The 22,844-nt window shown below is 36.1% G+C and overlaps 1 protein-coding gene across 2 annotated transcripts in view; it reads left to right on the forward strand.

Annotated features, from left to right (window-relative positions):
• The window catches only part of TRPM7 (transient receptor potential cation channel subfamily M member 7), a 69,948-nt gene that overhangs the window by 34,102 nt on the left and 13,002 nt on the right, over positions 1-22,844 (forward strand). The window contains exons 2-26 of one of the 2 annotated variants that reach the window (XM_072402427.1): positions 340-503; positions 607-820; positions 1,066-1,190; positions 1,272-1,443; positions 1,548-1,722; positions 1,809-1,932; positions 2,758-2,830; positions 3,282-3,382; positions 4,155-4,289; positions 6,858-6,911; positions 7,568-7,708; positions 8,055-8,189; positions 8,274-8,551; positions 8,732-8,960; positions 9,255-9,410; positions 9,871-10,014; positions 11,478-11,606; positions 12,524-12,847; positions 13,318-13,492; positions 14,329-14,455; positions 14,587-14,771; positions 15,131-15,263; positions 18,431-19,140; positions 20,981-21,060; positions 22,159-22,255. In XM_072402427.1, the coding sequence (XP_072258528.1) occupies positions 655-820; positions 1,066-1,190; positions 1,272-1,443; positions 1,548-1,722; positions 1,809-1,932; positions 2,758-2,830; positions 3,282-3,382; positions 4,155-4,289; positions 6,858-6,911; positions 7,568-7,708; positions 8,055-8,189; positions 8,274-8,551; positions 8,732-8,960; positions 9,255-9,410; positions 9,871-10,014; positions 11,478-11,606; positions 12,524-12,847; positions 13,318-13,492; positions 14,329-14,455; positions 14,587-14,771; positions 15,131-15,263; positions 18,431-19,140; positions 20,981-21,060; positions 22,159-22,255 (4,168 nt within the window). In that variant the 5' untranslated portion in view covers positions 340-503; positions 607-654. The remainder of the gene's footprint in view (positions 1-339; positions 504-606; positions 821-1,065; positions 1,191-1,271; positions 1,444-1,547; positions 1,723-1,808; positions 1,933-2,757; positions 2,831-3,281; positions 3,383-4,154; positions 4,290-6,857; positions 6,912-7,567; positions 7,709-8,054; positions 8,190-8,273; positions 8,552-8,731; positions 8,961-9,254; positions 9,411-9,870; positions 10,015-11,477; positions 11,607-12,523; positions 12,848-13,317; positions 13,493-14,328; positions 14,456-14,586; positions 14,772-15,130; positions 15,264-18,430; positions 19,141-20,980; positions 21,061-22,158; positions 22,256-22,844) is intronic. The other variant, XM_072402426.1, reaches the window with a different exon arrangement.

Genomic DNA, 22,844 nt, shown 5'->3' on the forward strand with positions numbered 1-22,844 from the left:
CGCCGATTGATTTGATGAATGCCGATCGGCGCCGCCTTCGTGGGCGGGCACAAGTGCCGCACGCTGGATCTCAGGGGAAATCAAATCAATTTTTTTTTTTCTTGTTTTCCCTTGTGCAGAAAACCTGGTGCGTCTTATAGTCCGGAGCGTCCTATGGTCCGAAAAATACGGTACCTTACTTGGGTACTGAAATACTGTATCCCATTCATTATGCCAAAAAGCAATATAAAGCCTGTAGTATTAGGCAGTAGTAGTAGCGTTTGCATATAGTGATATATTTTTGACCTCTGTAAGCATACCCCTTTTCCCCACTCCTGTGCATTTGTTATTGATCCTCAGGGTCTCATCACTGCAGCTGTTTCCTGTTTCTTTCATACAATGCAAGTGAGAGATAGTGAATAGAACAAAAATGATTACAGATCCACTAGAAAATGTATCCAGCTTTAGCAGTCACCGGGAGAAAGAGAGAGCAAGCATAATATGATGATTTTGTAGAAGGCAAGGTAATGGGACAAACACAAGCTGCTTGGGAGGAAATACAGAATAATAATTACAATATATTGCCCCATCTTTAATCTGTATCTAAATGTTTTTCTTATATTTTAGTATGTTAGGTTGTCGTATGACGCCAAACCAGAAAACCTTTTGCAGCTTATGCTAAGGGAATGGCAAATGGAATTGCCCAAACTTGTTATCTCTGTACATGGAGGAATGCAGAAATTTGAGCTTCATCCACGCATAAAACAATTAATCGGCAAAGGTCTGGTCAAAGCAGCTGTAACAACAGGAGCCTGGATCGTTACTGGAGGAGTGAATGCAGGTAATGCAGTTGTACATATAATGAACAATTTTCTGGTGATTATGGTCTACAAGTAAAAGTTTGGGACATATGGTATTGAGTATATCTATGGTATTTATTGCCTTGATGAATGTAATGGAAGTTACACCAATTACTGGTCACATTTTTGTTTTTAAACCTGAAGTTTTATTTATTTATTTTTTTTAACTATAAACTCAGCTTTATATAATACATTTGACATTTTTAATATTTTCATTTGTAAATAGGTGTTGCTAAACATGTTGGAGATGCTCTCAAAGAATATGCTCCAAGGTCATCTCGAAAAATTTGCACCATTGGCATAGCTCCTTGGGGAGTCATCGAAAACCGTAATGACCTGGTTGGAAAAAATGTAAGTAAACTTTGTTTTGTTTGTTTTCGCAATAATACAAATCATGTTTTTGTCTCTCATGTAGAACATCCTTCTGTTTAGGTCATCACTCCGTATCAAACACTGTTGAACCCCCTGAGCAAATTAAATGTCCTCAATAATCTTCATTCCCATTTTATTCTCGTGGATGACGGTACTGTTGGAAAGTATGGGGCGGAAGTGAGTTTAAGAAGAGGGCTGGAAAAAATGATCAACTTGCAACGCATCCATGCCCGTATGTTCTTATTGATGAACTTTTCTTTCTGTTTCTAAATTTTGAGAAACCACAGTTTTTTTTTTTTTTTTTTTTTTTTTTTTTTCTATTTTTTTTTTTTTTAGGCATTGGCCAGGGAGTGCCTGTAGTAGCCTTGATATTTGAAGGTGACCCAAATGTGATTCCTACAGTTTTGGATTACCTGAAAGAAAGTCCTCCTGTGCCTGTTGTTGTGTGTGAGGGTACTGGAAGAGCTGCTGATATTTTAGCCTACGTACATAAACAAACTGAAGAAGAAGGGTATGTATATTTGCTGCTTTTCTAGTAAAAAGCAACTAAATTTTTGGTTCAAGGGTAGGTGGTAACTGTCACCATCCTGTCTTTAGGACTCTGCCAGAAGGTGCTGAGCTAGAGATCATTTCAACTATCAAAAAGACTTTTAACTTTAGCCAGTCTGAAGCCGTCCACCTTTTCCAAACTGTAATGGAGTGCATGAAGAGGAAAGCATTGGTGAGAACTGTGAATAGGTACCCTAACTGGGGGTTATTTCTAAAGTGGTTTTTTTTCCTGAACAAATTTGTCCAGAGTGTGCGGATTCTTGCTTCATATGTGAAAAGGGTTATTGACTGGGTTGTTGTGAACTGTCAAAGCTCCAATATTAGTGTCATAGGTGACACTAATGCATGCCTGCTGTCTCCCAACCACCCACTTTCCTACTAGGTCACCAATCTAATGGTATTTGGCCAGGAGGTGGATGGACTTGGAAAGCTCGATCATTACTAGAAAGTACTGGAGATTTGTCATTTTAATGTCTAGCCATAGCAGAAAGCCGTGTCTTTTGTTTTGCCCTTGTTCCCTAAATAAGAAAAATGATTTACAATATCCCATATATATAACGGGACCAATTGTTTTTGTTGCACTGCATTAGAATTTACTGAACAGAAAATTGGGAAAGCTGCATTTTTTTGGACAATTGTTTGGGATGCTTAAAAAATACACTGTGCACCTAAAATGCATAGCAAATGGGGCATTATAGGTTTATTAGCCATCCAGTGAAAACGCATTCTACAGTGCATTAAGCCAGCTTATTTATTTGAATGGGTTTCCAGATGTACCACAATGTTCACCACAACACACGGCATAGTTTGTTGCAACACAGGTGTGTTGGGTGGCCATTCAGAATGATGATACCAGAACACAATTATGTGGATCAGATCAAAATATTATGGCATTTACATTTATTTTTGAATTTTCTGAATCAAGGAAACTTTAATCTTTGTTTTATTTAAGTTGATCTTGCACTAAAATTCTGAAGAAACATTTTGCTTTAAACAGATCACAGTGTTCCATATTGGATCAGATGAACACCAAGATATTGATGTTGCAATACTGACTGCTCTGCTAAAAGGTAACTATTATTTTCTGTATTGTATTAGGTATAGGTTTACAGATCTAGTACAAGTTACAGCAAGAGAAAAAATGTGTATTTGTCCCCATATATACACTGCTAAAAGCTTAATGTTTGCATGTCCCCTCAAGTTACAACTAATACTGCATTTCAGACCACATTATTCTTCTATTAAACTATTATAATATTTCTAAAAGCCTAAAATAGTTTATTAATGTACTGTATTTGATTTCTGGGATCTGGCAGAAAAAAAATGGTATTGGTAATTGGCAGGGTAGGACTCATGCTTACAAAAATGGATTGAGACTTCATCTCAGACTAATTCATGGTATAAATATAGTTACTGTATGATGTGTGAATGTGAGATTATGTACGAATCATATATCAGAATACCCAAATATGTATGATATTGGTTTTTTGTATTAACTTTTTTATTTTTTTCCTTTCCTAGGCACAAATGCTTCTGCTTTAGACCAACTTGTATTAACTTTAGCATGGGATAGAGTAGACATCGCCAAAAATCATGTGTTTGTCTATGGACAACAGTGGCTGGTAGGAATGGCTTTATACACATAAGTAATATTTAATTGTTCAGATTGATGAGATGTTACGTTTTTTTTTTCCTGGTTTTGTTTTTTTTATGCACTTTTTCACTGGTGCTGAAGACACAGCTGAGGTCTTCTCTAAGGCTATGTACACATGTCCAATATCTCCTGAGATGAACAGCATCTCTTGCATGTCTTGGGCCTGAATCTGTCACACGAACAGTGGTCAGCTGACACCGCGCATTGATCCACCATAAACTACTATTGGGAATGATCACTATACAAGCCAAGGGAGGAGAGTACAGTGGGGACGCTCACTTGTCCTCAACCCTCCCCTTTCTCTAAAACAGAACAGGCTCTATATGTACAGTGCTCAGTCCTACATCCGTCGCTGGAAACTATCATGACATTTTTTTTTCCAGCGACTAAAATATCAACAGTGTGTACACCGCTTTAGATTGATAGTGCACTACAGATGGCAGGGGGTAAGTACTCCCCCCCCCCCCCCCATCTTTTACATGGAAGTATAAATGCTTGTTAATAACTGTATATGTGACTTTGGAGTGAGCAAACATATTCCTTAGAGAGTCTAAAATGATGTAAATTGTTACTTTATTTAGATTGCACTGTTCTTATCGTTATGAATGACTAATATAAAACAGTCTTGTCTGCTTTTTATGTGTATTTGAGTTATTATCCTATACCAATTTTGAATTTGTTTTAGTATGTAAGTATGGTCTCTGTATTTGGCATAACCAGTTTGTCAAATGTTTCCTCAGGTTGGTTCTTTGGAGCAAGCCATGCTAGATGCACTTGTTATGGACAGGGTTGCTTTTGTCAAACTTCTCATAGAAAACGGTGTCAGTATGCACAAGTTTCTAACAATACCCAGACTGGAAGAACTGTATAATACTGTAAGTTATATTTATAATGTAAACTTTAGTAAGAATTTTGTCCTGTCCATAGAATGTGCTTTGTTACCCATTCTAAAGTAAATGAATGCCTTACATCTTAGTTATGTTAAAAAAATGATATGGGACTGATATGAAAATACCTGAAACCAGTGAATCTGAACACTGAAAGTGTGCTACTTGCTCAAAGACATTTTTTCATTTATTTTTCCACTAATTATTAAAACAATGAATCTACATTTGTGAACAGTGGTGCTTGCTTTTGTTTTTATATATCACATCACATATTCTTCAGGCCTTTTTGCAAATTGGTAGTTGGTGCTTCCATGTCTCATTCTCTATGCTGTTTGTTTTGTGTGAATGGTGTTTACATGCTTTAGGTCAGAAAATTATTCCCTCCTGGACTTGTCTAGCTAATAAAGCCAGTGTGTAACTGCAGACCTTAGCAAAGCTGAGGCGAGTCCCCACACAGCTACTTGCCTGTGCTTTTCTCATGCAGGACAAAACTACTTCACTTGGCTCCCCAACTGTATGCAATGTTTATCGATATGCAACCCCAGCATTTAATTTATTCACTGGGAATAAAAGGAGCTTGCACAGAACTGAACACTCTCTCTCTACCTGACATTTTTAGTTGCCTGAATGGTCATTCACTAGCACCAATGCTATCATGTTGAAGTAATGGAATTGAAATGCTTACTATTCATACCCCAAAACACCAGGTATTTTTCTTTAATGTTTGAATGGAGCAGTAGAGACTTTAAGGGAGAGGAATATTTGAGGTTAAGTGATCTTCGTGCTTTGCATGGCCAACGCAATGGTTCTTGATAATGTTCATACATATGGGTACTGTGTGCAGAGTGCTTGGTGCTCAGAACTGCACGTCTACCATACTGGTTTGGTTATTATTCCCCCTAGTTTGGGTTACCCATTTATATGAAGTAATGCTGTGGCATCAGTACACACCAGGGTTTTCGGTCACTATTCATTTCAATGTGATTTCAAAGTAAGCACCTTTGCTAATATTGACCGTATAGTTTTGATGTTTGTCTGGCATGACAATAACTGCTTTATTTTATCATTTAAAGGCTACCTGTGTGGTGGTCTAACAGCAGTAAGCTAGTTTCAGCAATTGCAGAAGCCTGCCTATTTACAGCTTATTTGCCTGCACTCCATGTGTTTGGGTGGTCCTTGTCTTTGCTTTTTTTTTTTTGACTAATATGTCCCATTGATAATCCTTGTGATCAAAAGGAGAAGCCAGGTGTTCACAATATAGATGGCAGCTCTTGTGACAATTTTTTTTTTAGAACTTGAGATGCTTACTATCAGTAAACCACTGTATAGGCTTATTTTAACCTCCCTGACGGTAACCCCGAGTGTGGCTCGGGGTAAAAAAACATGCTGAAAGCGGTAACCCCAAGCTACACTCGGGGTAGCTAAAAACATAAAAAATAATGACTTACCTGGTTCCACCGGCATCCTCCAGTGTCCTGCCCGTCGGTTCCCATCCTCGTGCCGCGTCTTCTTCCTCCGATCTGTCCCCCGGCCAGTGTGCTGACCTTCCCCCAGGAGTTCACAGTGACGTTGGAGCGTGGCGGGAAATTCAAATTACTTTGTATTGGATTCAATACAAAATAACTGTATTGAACCCAATACAAAGTAATCATTATTACCTATGTGCCTAAAAAAAAAGTTTTTACCAAAAACCAATATACATATTTGGGTATTCTGATATTTTAAAATATATATATATATATATATATATATATATATATATATATATATATATATATATATATATATGCTACTGTACAGTTATATTACAGGTTTCAGTATCTTTATGCACACTTGTTTTAACAGTTTTTTGTGTTTTTTTTTCATTTAAAGTTTATTATTAAATTTATTAAATTTTGAACATAATTTGGTGAATTATAGGCCTACAATGTAAAATAAATTTTCATGAAAGACAATGTACCGCTTTAATACATATAAATCCGGACAGAAATGAACTGCCCAAGAGGTTAAAAGGGAACTTGTCATTTCTTTAAATGTTTTTATTTCCCATACTTCAGTAGTAAATACAGGCTTTAACATTTGACAATTGAATGGCAAGGGGAAAAGCTTAATCTCAATTTTGGAATAAATTAAAGCCAAGGGTTTAATATCCAGAATTTGCTTCTAACACATTTTTGAAAGCACTGAAAACCGCTTGCATTTTAGAACTCTTGGTAACCATTTTAGGTACTGTTTTGCTACAATGGCATTTGGTTCTTGTAAATGGGGAGAGGCAGTAAACTGGACAAACTGTAGTGGCTGAATTTTTTCGGTAGTAATGTTATAGGTTTTTTTTTTTTTTTTTTTTTTTTTAATACTGCTTTTTATAATTTATGTTCCTCATGAATAAATCTTTTCTCATTCAATGTTCATTTTTTAATAAACTTTTACACATCCTAAATATAAAAGTAAATAACTATCATTTTTATGTCTGAAATATTAGCATCTTTTAACGTAGGTCATAACATTACTTACCCTTATTTCTTTTTTTTTTTTTTTATTTTTTTTTCATTAAAGAAACAAGGTCCTACTAACCCTACTCTGTTCCATCTTGTCCGAGACGTAAAGCAGGTAAACACAATGTTATTTTCTGTTAGTTTTGTTACAAAATATTAGCATACATCCTGAATAGTTGGCAAGTCACAGTTTACCTTCCATCATCATGTCTTTCACACTTTTTTATTCCTTTTATTTTCTATTTTTCTATTTAAAAAAGTGTTTGCAATCCATAAGTTTTGGGTTGTTAAAAGGGGGAGAGGGTATGATTCATTCTTAATAAGGTTAAGAACCCTAATGTAGTTTTTTTTAGATTGCTTTATTTTACATGGCTTTATTTAACATTTTGTAATAACAGATTAGTCACACAGGAAACACATAGTGTTAGTGGGCCAACAGACTTAACAATTTGGAAACTGAGGAAACCATAGAGCACTAAGACATGCTTTTTATTGCCCCAGAAATTTATATACAAATCCCTATTTTCTGAGATTTTGAGCACTTGGACAACCCTGCCTTTTATTTTATTTATTTTGTTGGAACTAGAAACATCAGCAGATCTTTTGTGGTATTCAAACAGAAAGGGGGCTATACACAGGTTCTGAAGGATAATGTATCCTTTTGGTGTCTAATGGTATCCTCCATCCTCCTTTTTTTTTTATTGGTTGATGTCACATGCTCTGTATCAGCATTCTGGTTGTTATTTTATTTACATTTTTTATGGGTTGCAGGGTAATCTCCCACCAGGCTATAAAATTACACTAATCGATGTTGGCCTTGTCATTGAATATCTTATGGGCGGAACTTATAGATGTATTTACACAAGAAAACGCTTTCGAATCATCTACAACAATCTGCATGCAGGAAACCGAGTAAGTATCAAAAGAAAAAACACGGACAAACTCATCCCTTGCTATCTAGCCCACATTGCATGCAAGTCTGCATTGTGTTTTTAGATAGAGATTGTGTTTTTTCTCTCTGTATGAATTACCTGTCAAAGTTGATTCATCCTAGTAAGTTTTTATTTTTTATTTTTTTACTAATACAAGATCACTTTGCAGTGGAACTAAAGCTACACAGATTTAGCTCTGATTTAAAACACTGCTACCCAATTGATTGCTGCTAACAATGTTTTTATTACCAAAAATACTAATGTGACCCTTACTACACTATTCTGCCTAACACCTACCTTTTACATTTTTTTTGTTTATTTTCCAGCGTTCTGGGAGAAACACTTCAAGCAATACACCTCAAATGCGTAAAACTCACGAATCATTTGGAAGTAGAGCGGATAAAAAGGAGAGGATGAGGCACAATCACTTTATCAAAACTGCACAGCCTTACAAACCAAAGGTAATGTGTTGGAATTAACAATTTTAACAATTGTACTTGTATTTCTGTCCAATATGAAATGCCCTTTGTTGTTCTCTTCATCAGGATGCCTCCATGGATGACCTGAAAAAGAGAAAGGTTAAGGATGATTTTGTGGACATTGATGATCCAGAAATGAAACGCTTCCCTTACCCATTTAATGAACTGTTAGTTTGGGCAGTTTTAATGAAGAGACAGAAAATGGCCCTTTTTTTCTGGCAGCATGGGGAGGAGTCCATGGCAAAAGCTCTTGTAGCATGCAAGCTGTACCGTTCAATGGCCTATGAAGCAAAGCAGAGTGATGTTGTGGATGACACCTCAGACGAACTAAAGGAACATTCAGGGTATTCTAAAGCTTAACTCTGTCAACATATTTTTCTTACAGACACAACAGACATATACTGACATAGTTTAGTATTTCATGGGATCTAACTTAAAATGGAGTATGGGATATGGGGTAGAATAACTAAAGCCAATAGGTGAGATTTGTGTAGACGAGTGAATCATTGTTTTGCCTATTTTAGTGAATTTGGACAACTAGCAGTAGACCTTCTTGATCAAGCCTTCAAACAGAAAGAAAGAATGGCAATGAAGCTTCTCACATATGAGTTAAAAAACTGGAGCAATTCTACTTGCCTAAAGTTAGCTGTATCATCAAGGCTCCGCAATTTTGTGGCCCACACTTGTACTCAAATGTTGCTGTCTGATATGTGGATGGGAAGGTTAAACATGAGAAAGAATTCCTGGCATAAGGTAACTTATATGACCTACAAAACATAAATGGCTAATATTTTTGTGCATGCTAATTTTAACCTTTTGTTTTTTATCATTTCAATGTAAGCAATATACAGTATAGTATATACAACCTTAATATTTCATGCAGCACGTTCACACAAAAAATATTCCAAACAAATCTGTTTGTATATCTGGAAAAGCACAATGTGGATGCTTTGCACTTCAAAAAGTAAATAAATCAAAATGCATGTAAGCATTCCACTGCTATGTATTGTAGCCTAAAAACTGAAAGTTTTATATTTTGTTTTGAAGGTTATTCTGAGTATTATGATTCCTCCTACAATTCTAATGCTTGAATATAAAACCAAGGCAGAAATGTCCCACATCCCACAGTCTCAGGATGCTCATCAAATGACAATGGATGACAGTGACAGTAACTTTCAACAGCAGCCAGAGAACATTGCCATGGTAGGTTACAAAAACAACCACTTAGGGGTCTATATGGAAAGGAAAAAGAATTGGCACCCACTTTCCATTGAAGATCGGGTGAGTTAAGTTGATAAGGCAATGGTGCTCCACAGAGTTCTTTATGTGGAATGGAGTAGAAGTAAATCCTTAAAGCAGACCTATAATCAATTTTTTTATTTTACTTAAAAGGGGGTAGACAACCCTTTTATGTAAGCTAAAAATTATCTTCCTTTTTTTTTTTTTTTTTTGGGTGTGGTGTGGGGGGAGTTTAAATACTTGTCCCTGTAAGCATGGAGGAACATGGAGATTGATTTCCTGACTGAAAGATGAGATGCAAAGGAAATATATGTATGTGCTGACTAGGGGTAACTATTGTAATTTGAGTTGCTTCTTTTTTATGACTCTTCAAGATATACTGAAGACATTTGTAAAAATGCAATTTTTTTATTCTTTGTTTTAGAATGTATTTAAGGAGGCTCAAGGCTTGGACAGTGCCGAAGTTAAAGATGAAATTGAGTTTCAAGCAAGAACTCGAAAACTCCCGATTGCTCAAAAGTTCTATGCTTTCTATCATGCCCCGATTGTGAAATTTTGGTTTAACACGGTAAGCATTTATAACTTGTATGTTTTATTGTTTTTAAATACTGTTATTTTGAATGGGAGGACTGGCCAGCAGCAGTGTTGGATGTTTAATCTATTTTACTATAGCAAGAAAATTCTTGCATGCAGTTTTTACCTTACCCAATCAGCCAACATAAAATTATTGTTCTAGCACAGAATTACCACTCTTGGATGCCTAATATTTGCACAGCTAGGTGTTCAGGATCATTAAAGCAAATTTTTGCAGGCATTTGCAAACCGTAATACAGGAATTTGCAACTTCCAGTATAAGCTTTTTTTGTTACTTATTTTAAGCCTAGTAAAAAGAAAAAAAAAAGGCAATAAAAAAGCCTAAAAACAACTCTCTGGGTCTGAACAAGCGTTTACTGCTCCAGAAGCCAGTACCTGTCTTTACTTTTGTGTTACACTTCTGTTGACTAGTTTAGGTTTTGGCATGTGTACACACTATTCTTTTTGTTCCATTTATCTGCATCTTAGCTTATAGCACCTGAACCAAAGTTGAGAGTGAATATTACGGAGCTTTTTCCACTTATTCTGAGAACAATTTGGGTAACCCTTTTAACTGTTTGGGATAAATTATATACATCATGGTTACCCACTCTAAATTGTCAATGATGTGTGTAATACATTGTGGCATCTATATATTTTAAACAACCTTGAACTCCCCCTCCCATAATTTAAGCATAATGCAAATTAAATGAAAACCCCCAAAATGCATTAAAATGTATGTGGAACTTTGGATCACTGTTAACCCACTCGATTAAAGCTTGAACGTCTGCAGTTCAACTGCATCTGAGTTCTTTCTTTTAAAATGATTGTGGTAATGTACAGAACCAAATTGGGGAAAAAAGTTGTATCCGTCCAAATATTTATGGATCTAACTGTACTAACTTAATGACCTTTATACTCCTATATGCCGTCGTTCAGCCTGGCCTATATTTTATTTTTTTCCCTTTCCATTCCATGATTTACACATCCCTACTGCACAAGCTTGGTGGATGATGCCAAATAAAATAATAGAATGTTGTGGTTTTCTTTTTCCACCCTCAGCCTGCTGACTTGACAGTTAAAGACCAGCAGCAGACTGATTCTCTTCTCATTGCCCATCGGCATGTCCTTTGTTAATATGTTGGCATTCAGCACACACGATTGGTTCTCTGTCCTTCCCCTTCCCTTTCCCATTCTAAGTGCTGCTATGTAGGCAAGTGCAAAAGTTAAAGCTGTTCAATGCAATTATGCAAAATCAATTTGCATACTTACACCAGATGGGTTTAAGAATTTATAACTGCATTTTTATTGTGTTATATCCATAACTGGATTGATGTGTATCATTGTTGTTCAGTTGTAATCCACATGGAATTATTGTAAGTATTTTTATTCTTGTAGTTTTGACCAAAATTTCACTTTTTGTCTTGCTAAAACATTTTGATTTTTTTTTTCTTCCAGTTGTTCTATTTGGCATTTCTCATGCTTTTTACATTTGTTGTGTTGGTGAAGATGAGACCCTTGCCTTCTTCTCAAGAATGGCTTGTTATCGCTTACATTTTTACATATGCAGTAGAAAAGATTAGAGAGGTTGGTGCACTTTCCCCATATGTTTGTTATTATTTACTCATATTTTAATATAAAGTCTTAGTGTTCTATCAACCAGGCCTTGTATTATTCCTTTCTGTTGGTCACTGTTTGCGTGATTAGTTCTGGGAAATTATCCCACTTGTTGTACTGTGTAGTAGTAGCAGCATCTGAGATTTTAACAGATCGTCATGGCTTAGGCTTTGTACACACGTCAGATGATTCTCATCCAATAATTGTCTCGGAGCATGTGTACAGAGCGTGTCATTCGTAGTTCATGGATCTGTCCTGGCAGATCCACTAGCTTTCGTAGAGAAAGTGAAGGGGAGAGAGCACAGCGGGATGCCACGCCATCGTTTATCCCTCTCCATAGAGCAGAACGGCACTGTATGAAGATCACTCGTTCATGCATTGTGCAGTGCAGTCATTGGAAAGTGTGTACGCAGCCTTGGGCATGTGTAGTGGTTGCCATTTGCTGTAACATGAAGGCCATTATAATGGAAACACTACTGGTTTGTTCTTGTTCTGCACTACTACTGTACATGTATGTTGGTAAAACAAAAAACTTATTGTTCCTTGTAATCTTGTTGCTCATGATAAGGATTAAAAAGATACTGTATATTGGTATTTATATAATATATAATGAATATATATATATATATATATATATATATATATATAGTATTTATATATTGAATTGATTGATTTTTATAGTGAAAAATGCTAATTATAAGTATTCATATTTGCATGCTAACGTTATTTAAGTAATAACGTTTTATCTCGATGGACATTTTGGTCCAAAGCTTGCTTATGTCTGTTTTGTGAAAGATTGGTTCAGCAATTAATATGAATGATATATGGGGAAAAACTTTTTACTAAATACCATGTACATGATTTTGCTTAATTTCTTTCTTTTGCAGATATTCATGTCTGAAGCTGGGAAAATTAACCAGAAAATAAAAGTGTGGTTTGTGGAATATTTTAATATCACGGATACAATTGCCATCATCTCTTTTTTCATTGGATGTGGACTGAGGCTTGCTTCATACTCATTTGATGCCAGAATACCTTTGAACTTGGATTTAAACGTCAATGAAACTCAAAATGCAAATGTATATGGTCCCATGTTAATCAGTGGAAGGTTGATTTACTGTCTTAATATAATATTTTGGTACGTCAGGCTACTTGATTTTTTGGCTGTCAATCAACAGGCCGGACCCTATGTTATGATGATTGGCAAAATGGTAAGTTCATACAGTGACCTGTAAGTTTGAAATATTTATTCATATGGGTATTTGTTTTTTGAGTGAGAAAAATAGATGAAAATGTAAAACAAGCATACAAAGGCGCATTGTACACTATATTTGTTGTTTTGGTCCCTAGCCGCATGGGCTAGAGATGCAGCACAGTCTGGTTACCAGTGATAAATGTAAAAGGTGTGCTGTTGTGTAATGGCTCTGCTTCAGTTGATTTCTCTTCTTCCTCTCTACTTACATACATAAAATATAAACTTAGTAGTTAATTTCTTCATGCTGCTCTTCAAGCATAAAATATAGCAAATGCTGCCCCATGCATTTTCTTCTTTCTGATTCAGTTAGTCAGTACAGTCGTACAGGTATTCACATCAGTACTTTAAGCGACTGGACCTTCTGCACTTTCAGCTTTTAAAACCTTTCAGTTCTGTGATAACTAGAGTTTTTTCTTTATTTTTTAGGTTTCAAATATGTTTTACATAGTTATCATAATGGCGGTTGTGCTTCTGAGTTTTGGAGTTCCAAGACAAGCAATTCTGTACCCGTTTAAAGATCCAACTTGGGAGCTTGCAAGGAACATTGTTTTTCAGCCTTACTGGATGATCTTTGGGGAGGTGTATGCTTATGAGATTGATGGTATGTTTCAGATCATATTAACACTTTAATATTTTGATACTTATTGCCCCAGGCATTAAAAGGAGAAAACATACAATTATAGTGTAGTGTTGATTGAATTTTGTATGCGAGATTCTATAGGAAGGTGAGTGTGTATGGCATTTTATATGAATTTGCATTAATCCTAAATGTGCCAATGTTCGTAGTTTTGACTGTAGACTTGTCTTCTGTGGCTTTTATGTATTCTACAGCTATGGTTAATATGTTATAATGTTGACACTTATACACTAAAGCTACGTACACACTTCCAATTATTATCGTTGGAAAACGAACGACGAACGTTCATGCACGATATATATGAACGATCGTATAGCACCGATCCTGCACATAGAGTTAACGACACGATCGTTCGTAGATATTGTACACACAATAGATACGATCGTTTAAGCGATAGAGGAACTATGTGCACGACAGGAAAGTGAACGGGCGTTCGTTCATCACGCATGCTCAGATCATGGACGATCAACGAACGACCGTACACACGAACGATGTTCAACGATCGTCGTCCAATCCGATCCGCCGGTCCGGTCGTTCGTTTCCAGCGACTTTCCTCGTTCGTCGGCGTCGTTGGTTACTTTTTTACGAACGATTTTTTGCCCAATCGATCGTTCGTCGTTCGATTGGAACGATAAAAATTGGAAGTGTGTACGCACCTTTAGACACAGAGACACGAGCTAGATACAAAATCAATTCCTGCAGGAGATGGTAATCTGGTGTTTTTTTTTTTTTTTTTTTTTTTTTATTATTATTTGGCATGTGCAAATGTAACAGTTTATCATATGCTTTTTATTTTATAGTTTGTGCTTCAAACTCGGAAGTACCATTACTCTGTGGTATTGGAACATGGTTAACACCGTTTCTTCAAGCTGTCTACCTCTTTGTACAGTACATCATTATGGTGAATCTTCTGATTGCATTTTTTAAGTAAGTCAGTTTCAATCAACTTTTCTTGGTGTTCAGCAAGCATAGTACATACCTCATTACAGGGCTGTACAGTATTTCCCACTTAATAAAATAATGTTTAATTTTGTTTTTCACGATCTCCATTTTTTCAGCAACGTGTTTTTTCAAGTAAAGGCTATTTCAAACATTGTATGGAAGTACCAGCGATATCATTTCATCATGGCTTACCATGAAAAGCCTTTTTTGCCTCCGCCATTAATAATCTTCAGTCACTTGTCCTCTCTGTTCTGCTTTGTTTGTAAACGAAGAAAGAAGGGCACATCTTCACATGGACCAAGTAAGTTCTGCCATCCTGTTATTAATTTCTCCCTAAAATGTGCCTGTCACCTGGACTTTTAGGTAGTCATACTGATGGCTTTTCTACTATTCAGTCTACCTTGTGTATTTGAAATACTCAAGAGTTTGAGTAATTAGGCGTGCATCAGAAAATTAGGAGTTATGAATTGAAACAATTATTCCTAGTTAGGTGTGCACTCCTACATAATATATAATCTAACATTGTTATGTAGGTAGTACTTTGCATTAATTGTTAAGATTTTTAAAAAAAAATGTGCAAGTATGTTATAATATACATGCTTTTACAGTCTCTAATAACTAATAATTAACTAAATAATTCCCCTTCCCCCTTCTCAAAAGAACTGTTTCTAACTGAGGAAGACCAAAAGAAGCTTCATGATTTTGAAGAGCAATGTGTTGAAATCTATTTTAATGAAAGAGAAGATAAATTTCATTTGGGAAGCGAGGAGAGGATACGTGTCACTTCAGAAAGGTAATGCATTTAAAATGAAAATTTTGCTAAATGAGCAAAATTATATACATAGGTCACCTAATTATAATATACTAATATAAGAATTTCATTTGTTCATCATTCATTTGTTTGTTAACAGGCAGCATTGCACAGCTGTAGGGTCTGTAAGAGTAATAACTGGAAAATGTGCAGAGCCACATCACTCTATTTAAACAAGCAACTTGTAAAAGTGTAATATTGATAGAATTTTAGGATTCCAGTATCCAGATAAAATACATTTGCAGTTTACTTCTGAATAACTACAAACATTGTGTAAATTCAATGTAAAACATTACAAAACATATACAAAATTGCCACTGATTAACACTATACATAGAACTCCTCTAGCGAGTTTTGAGTGTGAGGCTTAATATTTGACTAAATAAATGTTAGTTATAAGACGATCTTCGTTCATTGACACTTTTCGCCTGATAATCAGGCTTGTTTAGGGGATTATTGGCTTGCTTGTTAAGTGGTGTAACTATTTTGAGGGTATTCATTTGACCCCAGGCATGTGCGAGAGAGGTTGAACGAATTATAAGTTCCTGTGAGGGTCTAGGTAAGCAGGTTGCCTTGATTTAGGTGAACTGTGTGAGTTGCCAGTTATCAGTCATAGAATCCAGGAACAGCAAAAAGGGAGGAAATTTGTGAATTTATTACAAGATATTTTTATGGTACAGTTAATGGAAGCCCCAACTAGAAATGATACTCTGCTAGAGCTAGTTCTTTCTACAATGCAGAGCTTATAAAAAGTGTGCATATAAAAGAGAATCTGGGTAGCAGTGACCATAATATGACTTAATTTAATTAAAGTTGTAAACAGAAAGCAAAAAACAGGAAAGATAAAAATATTTAATTTTAAGAGAACAAATTTTCCATATTTAAGGGCAACTATCTGTGACTTGGACTGGGTAACAATATTGTCCTCAAAGAACACAGAACAGAAATGGCAATGTTTCAAGTCTATTCCTACAAACCACACTGAAAAAGATCTACCATTGGGTAATAAGTTTAAGAGGCTAAAATTAAAATCTGTGTGGCTCACATCTGATGTTAAAAAAGCCATAAGGAACAAAAAAAGAGCATTCCAAAAATATAAAAATGAAGGATCATTGTAACTAGGGATAAAGAAAAGGTGGATTTACTAAACTCTTTTGTTAGCTCTGTGTACACAAAAGAAAACGGCAGAGCTCAAGTCCAAATTCATAACTGCAATGTCACTGCCTTAAATGAGCCACAATGGCTCAAAATTGATATGATTGAGAAACAGTTGGGTAAAATTAAGGGTGACAAAGCACCAGGACCTGATGGAACATATCCACGTGTCCTCAAAGAGCTGAGCTCAGTTATTTCAAAGCCATTGTTTCTAATTTTTAGTGACACTTTAGTCACTGGCATGGTACCGGTGGACTGGCTTAAGGCCAATGTAGTTCCTATCTTCAGAAAGGGAGCAAAGTCATTACCAGGTAACTACAGACTGGTTAGTTTAAAGTCCATAGTTGGAAAGGCCCTAGAGAGTTTGATAAAGAACCACATTGGGGAGTTTCTGCTAGAAAATAATAATGTAAGTGAGTGTCAGCATGGCTTCAAGAAAGACCAAAGTTGTCAAACAAATTTACTCTCTTTTTATGAGGAAGTAAGTAAACAGGTAGACATTGGGAAAGCAGTTGACATAATGAACTTGGACTTTGCTAAAGCATTTGACACTGTACTCCACAGACGGTTCAATGGGTTTAGTAAAGTCAGTCTGTAAATAGATCGAGAAATGGCTCAAAGACCGCATCCAGAGAGTTGTAATTAATGATTCATACTCTGGTCCAAGGTTATTAGTGGTGTACCCCAGGGTTCAGTGTTGGGACCTTTACTGTTTAACATCTTAATAAATAATATAGCGTTTGGGACTAAAAGTACCATTTCTGTGTTTGCAGATGACACCATCTATTTGATGGAATTAAGTCCATACAGGATGTCTATAATCTACAAGCAGACCTGGATGTACTGTTTGATTGGGCAGCCAAGTGGCAAATGACATTTAAAATAGATAAATGTAAAGGGGTAACAACATGCATGCTTGGGGAATACATTTGGGGAGTCAGAAATGGATCTGGGGGTTATGATAGATCATACATTTAATAAGAGCATGCAATGCCAAGCTGCAATATCTAAAGATAGTAAAGTAATTTATTGTATTAAAAGAGGAATAGACTGCAGAGATGGAGACATAATCCTGCCCCTGTACAAAGCATTGGTCAAACCTCAACTGGAATATGCAGTTCAGGTTTGGGCACCAGTTCACAAAAAGGACATTGTGAAGTTGTAGAGAATGCAGAGAAGGGCAACTAAACTAATAAAAGTAATGGAGGAGCTCAGCTATGAGGAGAGATTAGCTGAACTGAATCTATTCTCCCTTGATAAGAGACGTTTAAGGGGGAATATGATCACCCTGTATAAATATATAAATGGTCCAAATAAAGAACTCTCTTCCCCATTATTCACTTTGAGATTACAAAGAGCAAGAGGGCACTCTTTGCGTCTGGAGGTAAAGAAGTTTAAGCTCTGAATAAGGAAGGGATTCTACACTGTAAGGTCTGTGAAAATGTGCAATCGGCTCTCTCAGGAAGTAGAAGAAAAAGCTGGATGTTTTTCTAAAAGTACAGAATATAACTGGGTATTTAGGCTTTAAAGTAAAGATAACAGACTGTTGATCCAGGGAACATCCGATTGCCTCATGGAATCGGGAAGGAATTTTTTGTTTCCCTGTTGAAGCAAATTTTACCAGGGTTTTTTTTTCCTTCCTCTGGACCAACTTTGTCCTATAGGGTTTTATATCTGGGATATGTTTTATTTTCCTAGGGGCTGAACCTGATGGACTTATGTCTTATTCAACCTAACCTACTATGTAACTATGAATGATAACAGGATGAAGTTTCTTTAACTTCAAGGAAAGAAAGTGTCAAAAGGTCCTTCTTGGATACTGCCGCTGGAAATTTTGCAAGGCCTTACATTTTCAGTTGGCGAGCTGTGCTGGATTTTACTAATGTTATACATTTCTATATTTCTATACATATACATATCTACAAATTACTTCTATCAGCGCCATTAAAACCATAATGTGATCTTTAAACACACCATTTTTTTTCATTTTCTAGGGTGGAAGAGATGTGTATACAGATGAAAGAGATTGGAGATCGCGTAAACTTTATTAAGCGCTCTTTAGTGTCTCTGGATTCACAGATTGGACACTTACAAGACCTCTCTGCTCTTACTGTGGACACCTTGAAAACTCTTACTGCACAGAAAGCGTCAGAAGCTAGCAAGGTTCACAATGAAATCACACGTGAACTAAGCATTTCTAAGCACCTGGGACAAAACCTGGTGGATGATGGAGCACTTCGTTCCTCCATGAGGAAGAAGCAAAGCGTTAGCAATTTTTTTGGCTCTTCTTTTCCACAGGGTAGTCCTGAGGCAAACAGTAATTTGCTGTTCAATATTTCTTTGAGGGATGAAAGAAGCGTTCTGGGCAGAAAAGTGGCTGAAGATCCTTTCTTACCAGCTCGTAGAGAAAAGCTTAATATTCCAGGGGCTGGTCCACCTGGAGGTGCCTTAATTTCCACTGAGAACTGTCCTGTAGAACTGCCAAGCGCACAGGCAGAACAGTCTCTCTTCGATAATCAGAATCCTGTCATTGTCACCAGTAGTGTCCCCAGCTGTGCTTCACCCTCTGCTACATTTTTTGTTAGCACACCATCCCAACCACGCTCAAAAAATCAGGTAGATGGGACATCAAAGTTGGAAATGCCTCTGCAGGAGAAGTCTTCTAAAGAAGTTGAAAGTGCAGTGGAATTTGGAGCCTTTGTTGGTAGGTTTTTTTTTATTTTACACATTCAGTTTTTTTCAAAATACTTAAATGTAAGTACCTCAAAATCTAATGTTATCCTCCACACAGACACACTGGGCCTAATATATTAAAGCTCTTCAAGGCTGGAGAGGATACACTTCCATGAGTAAACCTGGGTGGTCCAGCAAACCTGGAATGGATCTGGTCCAGGATTCAAAACATTTGCTAACAAATATCAAATTACTTTGAAGAAATCCATTCCAGGTTTGCTGGATCACCAAACTTCCCTGATGAAAATGTATTCTCTCCAGCCTTGGAGAATTTTAATAAATCAGACCTACTGACTAGCAAGGGGTGGGAAGCTCTTTGAGTTAGAAGGTATTTGCAAAATTCTACTGTTCAGTATTATTTTAAATAATGGGAGGAGTTTAACATGTTCTGTTTACTGCTTACTGCTGTTTACTCCTTCACTGTTCTGTTACAGTCTGTGGGCAGCTTAATGACCAAGCTGTGTGCTTTCAAACAGGGTTGCTAGCTTAACTATTGACTGGCAGAACTTCCTTTATTAAACGACCGATCATTTCAGGATAAAGACTCCTTAAGTCTACTATCTTATAATGTAAAACCATTATTACTTTTTTTTTTTTTACATTTATACGCTGGTTGGTGTCGAAAACCACATTTTTTACTTCTAAGAGTGTATATATATATATATATATATATATATATATATATATATATCACAACACAATTACAAATTTTTTTGCAGACAAAACTGTTCAAAGTGCCTGTAGGCACTATAAGCGTCACATATTAAAGTAGGCCCCCTTTTGCCTAGTAAATCAAGTCCCTGGGTCCCAGGTTCGATTCCCAACTAGGACATTATTTGCATGGAGTTTGCAGGTTCTCCCGTGTCTGCGTGGGTGTCCTCTGGGTACTCTGGTTTCCTCCCACATCCCAAAAACATGCAGTGAGGTTAATTGGCTCCCACCTAAAAATTGACCTTAGAATACAATAATGACATATGACTATGGTACAGACATTAGATTGTGAGCTCCTTTGAGGGACAGTTAGTGACATGACTATGGACTTTGTACAGAGCTGCGTAATATGATGGCGCTATATAAATACTGTGTAATAATAATAATAATATTTTTCAATTGTTTTTCCCATATTGTAATTGTTTTTAAAAAATGTGTTTTTCCTCCCTGAGAGATTTTAGTGTTTCTCCGTCTTCTAATGTGTAGCATAACTGTATCCCTACGGAATGCTTGCTCATTCCAGGCACCAATCCTTTGGCATGCAGTGTCCCCTGCTAGTTGATTGATAATGGCTCTGATTATCTATAGCTTAAGACTGGGCTGTGTAAATTAAGACAATTCTCTAAGTGTAGCTACAACTTCATTGTTTGGATCAGTAAATTATACTTGCTGGATCAAGAGAGTGAAACTGTTATTGGGGAGGGGGTTGACTAGTTTTTAAATGTTAATGGCATTGTCATTGGACTCATCATGGTGATTCTGCTCCGTATGTTAAGCAAAATATAGGAGAAAACCAGAATATGTTGTCATCGGGGAGAAATTGGAACCATATGATACCTAAGGATGTGGCATCCACTTAAGACTTCTGTTGTCTGTTATCCAGGAAGGGGTTATTTACTGTAGGGAATGGAATTTTGTTCAGGTTTGTTTAGATTATTTACGTTAATACTAATGTAGAAGAGAGGAAGAGACAAGCTCCTGATACCCTCAAGATTTAGGTTACACAAAGGATTATTGCAGTTGTTTGCCTCCACGTATATCTGTGTTTATGACGTTACTGTGACTTGTCTGAATTGGAAATGTTTTTATTTGTTTTTCAGGACATAGAGACAGTATAATGCTTCAAAAACAGACAAAACCTGAATTTCAGAAAAAAGGAGAAATACACCCAACTGAAATGGTAAACTACCACTTGCTTACTATTTAAGACACAACCATTAACAACAATGTCCACAAAGCAGTTATCATTTATTCAAAATAGTGTCTAAAAACCACCAAACACTACCAAAAAAACCTAAACATGTTGTGCACCTTGGTACCTTATCTATAAAGCTTTATTCTGTAGTCAGGCAAGTGCCAAGATCCAGAACTAATCCAAGGGAGGTGTGTAAAGTCTTTCATGCTGTAGTAGGTTCTCAATCAATATTTAATGTTCCAAATTTGTTAGGATAGATAAAACACATGATTTTCTCTTGATGGTATATTGTATGATATGATCCATTTTACTTTGATATTTAAACAGTTTTATGATCATTTGTGCTATTATATTGATATTATATTATATTTCTATTATATCTAATTAAAATATTGGTTGTGGCACAAAGTGGGTTTGATCTCAATATGATGGTTATCCCCCCACCCCAAAAAAAAACACCTTGTCAATAATTATTTTTTTTTTTTTACCCAAAAATCATCCATAAATATCGTTGATTTGTTTTGTTTGTTTTCGCTGCATCTAATAAAAATGTCATAGAATGTGATTATCTTATCCAAAACGCATGTTTGGATACAGGGTGGTATGTAAAGGGAAGGTGCAGGGCTTTACTGCATATTTTCTTTAAAATTAAGCCCACAAAAATGAAGTCTGGTAATTCTGATATATTAATAATTCTGTAGTTTGCTACCCAACCCAGTAGCATTCTAGGCACTTTCACATCATTAGCGTGATTAGGGTTCCTGCATAGAATATTATTATTTACAGAATTTCACAAGCATTTATTCTTTGTCTGTGTCTGTTTCTATCAAAAAACATCTAAAAGATTTGTATGTATATGTTGGAAATAAACACACATAGCAGAGTTGGCTCCTTACCATTATAATCGAATTAAAATGGAATTCATTATTTTGTAGCTAAAGTGAAAAAAAAATTCCTCTGTAAAATCTCTAATCGGCATTCGGTATGATGCAGCTTTTATTGATTGCTCAATTTGCCAGAATCGTATAACCTTGAGAACAATCTGTATGATTTGCCAAAATTTTTTTTTTTCTTATTCTGTAGCTGGACCCTTACCATTCTGCTAGCCTGAAACAAGTAAGGTCCTGTGCTGGATTTGTGGAACTCAATAAGATCTCTCAGTCTTTGCGCTTAGACCATTGTAAGTTCTGTGTGGCGGTGGTTGTTTTTTGTAATTATAAACATTAATGTGCTATTGCATTATTCTTTTCTGAGGGTTCTCTTAAGCAAATGATGGTATTTCCTGAGCTAGAGTCAAAAAAGTTGTAACAAAATAAAACTACTAATATAATATTAGGTCAAATTATGGTTCTTTTGGGGCATACACAATGTAAAATTTATTGAACTATATGTTTCAATAGAAAAGGTAATCATGGCTGCAAAGTCTGTTATTTTTGGTACTTTTTTGGTCTTACTGCCACAAAGTACAGTTTTTTCATTGGACACTACTCTACAATAACACTAGTACTAAACTGAAGGTTTTTACAACTTATAAAAAAGTTAGCCATGGGGTGGTCTGTTTTTGTGACATATTTCCATTGGCTCCTAACACCAACAAGTTAAGACATAGAAATGGCCTGCATCAAGCATGTTGCTGGCTTCGTTACAGGCCAGATAATATAGATTCTGGTAGTTTTTGTCAGTTTTACCCATTGATTATATGCAGTTCCTTGCTATGTCAACTTTTGGCTGTGACAGCCCAGTACTGCTGAGGTATAGTAAACACTTTA

Source organism: Pyxicephalus adspersus, chromosome 2 (assembly GCF_032062135.1).
Source record: "Pyxicephalus adspersus chromosome 2, UCB_Pads_2.0, whole genome shotgun sequence".
NCBI lineage: Eukaryota > Metazoa > Chordata > Amphibia > Anura > Pyxicephalidae > Pyxicephalus > Pyxicephalus adspersus.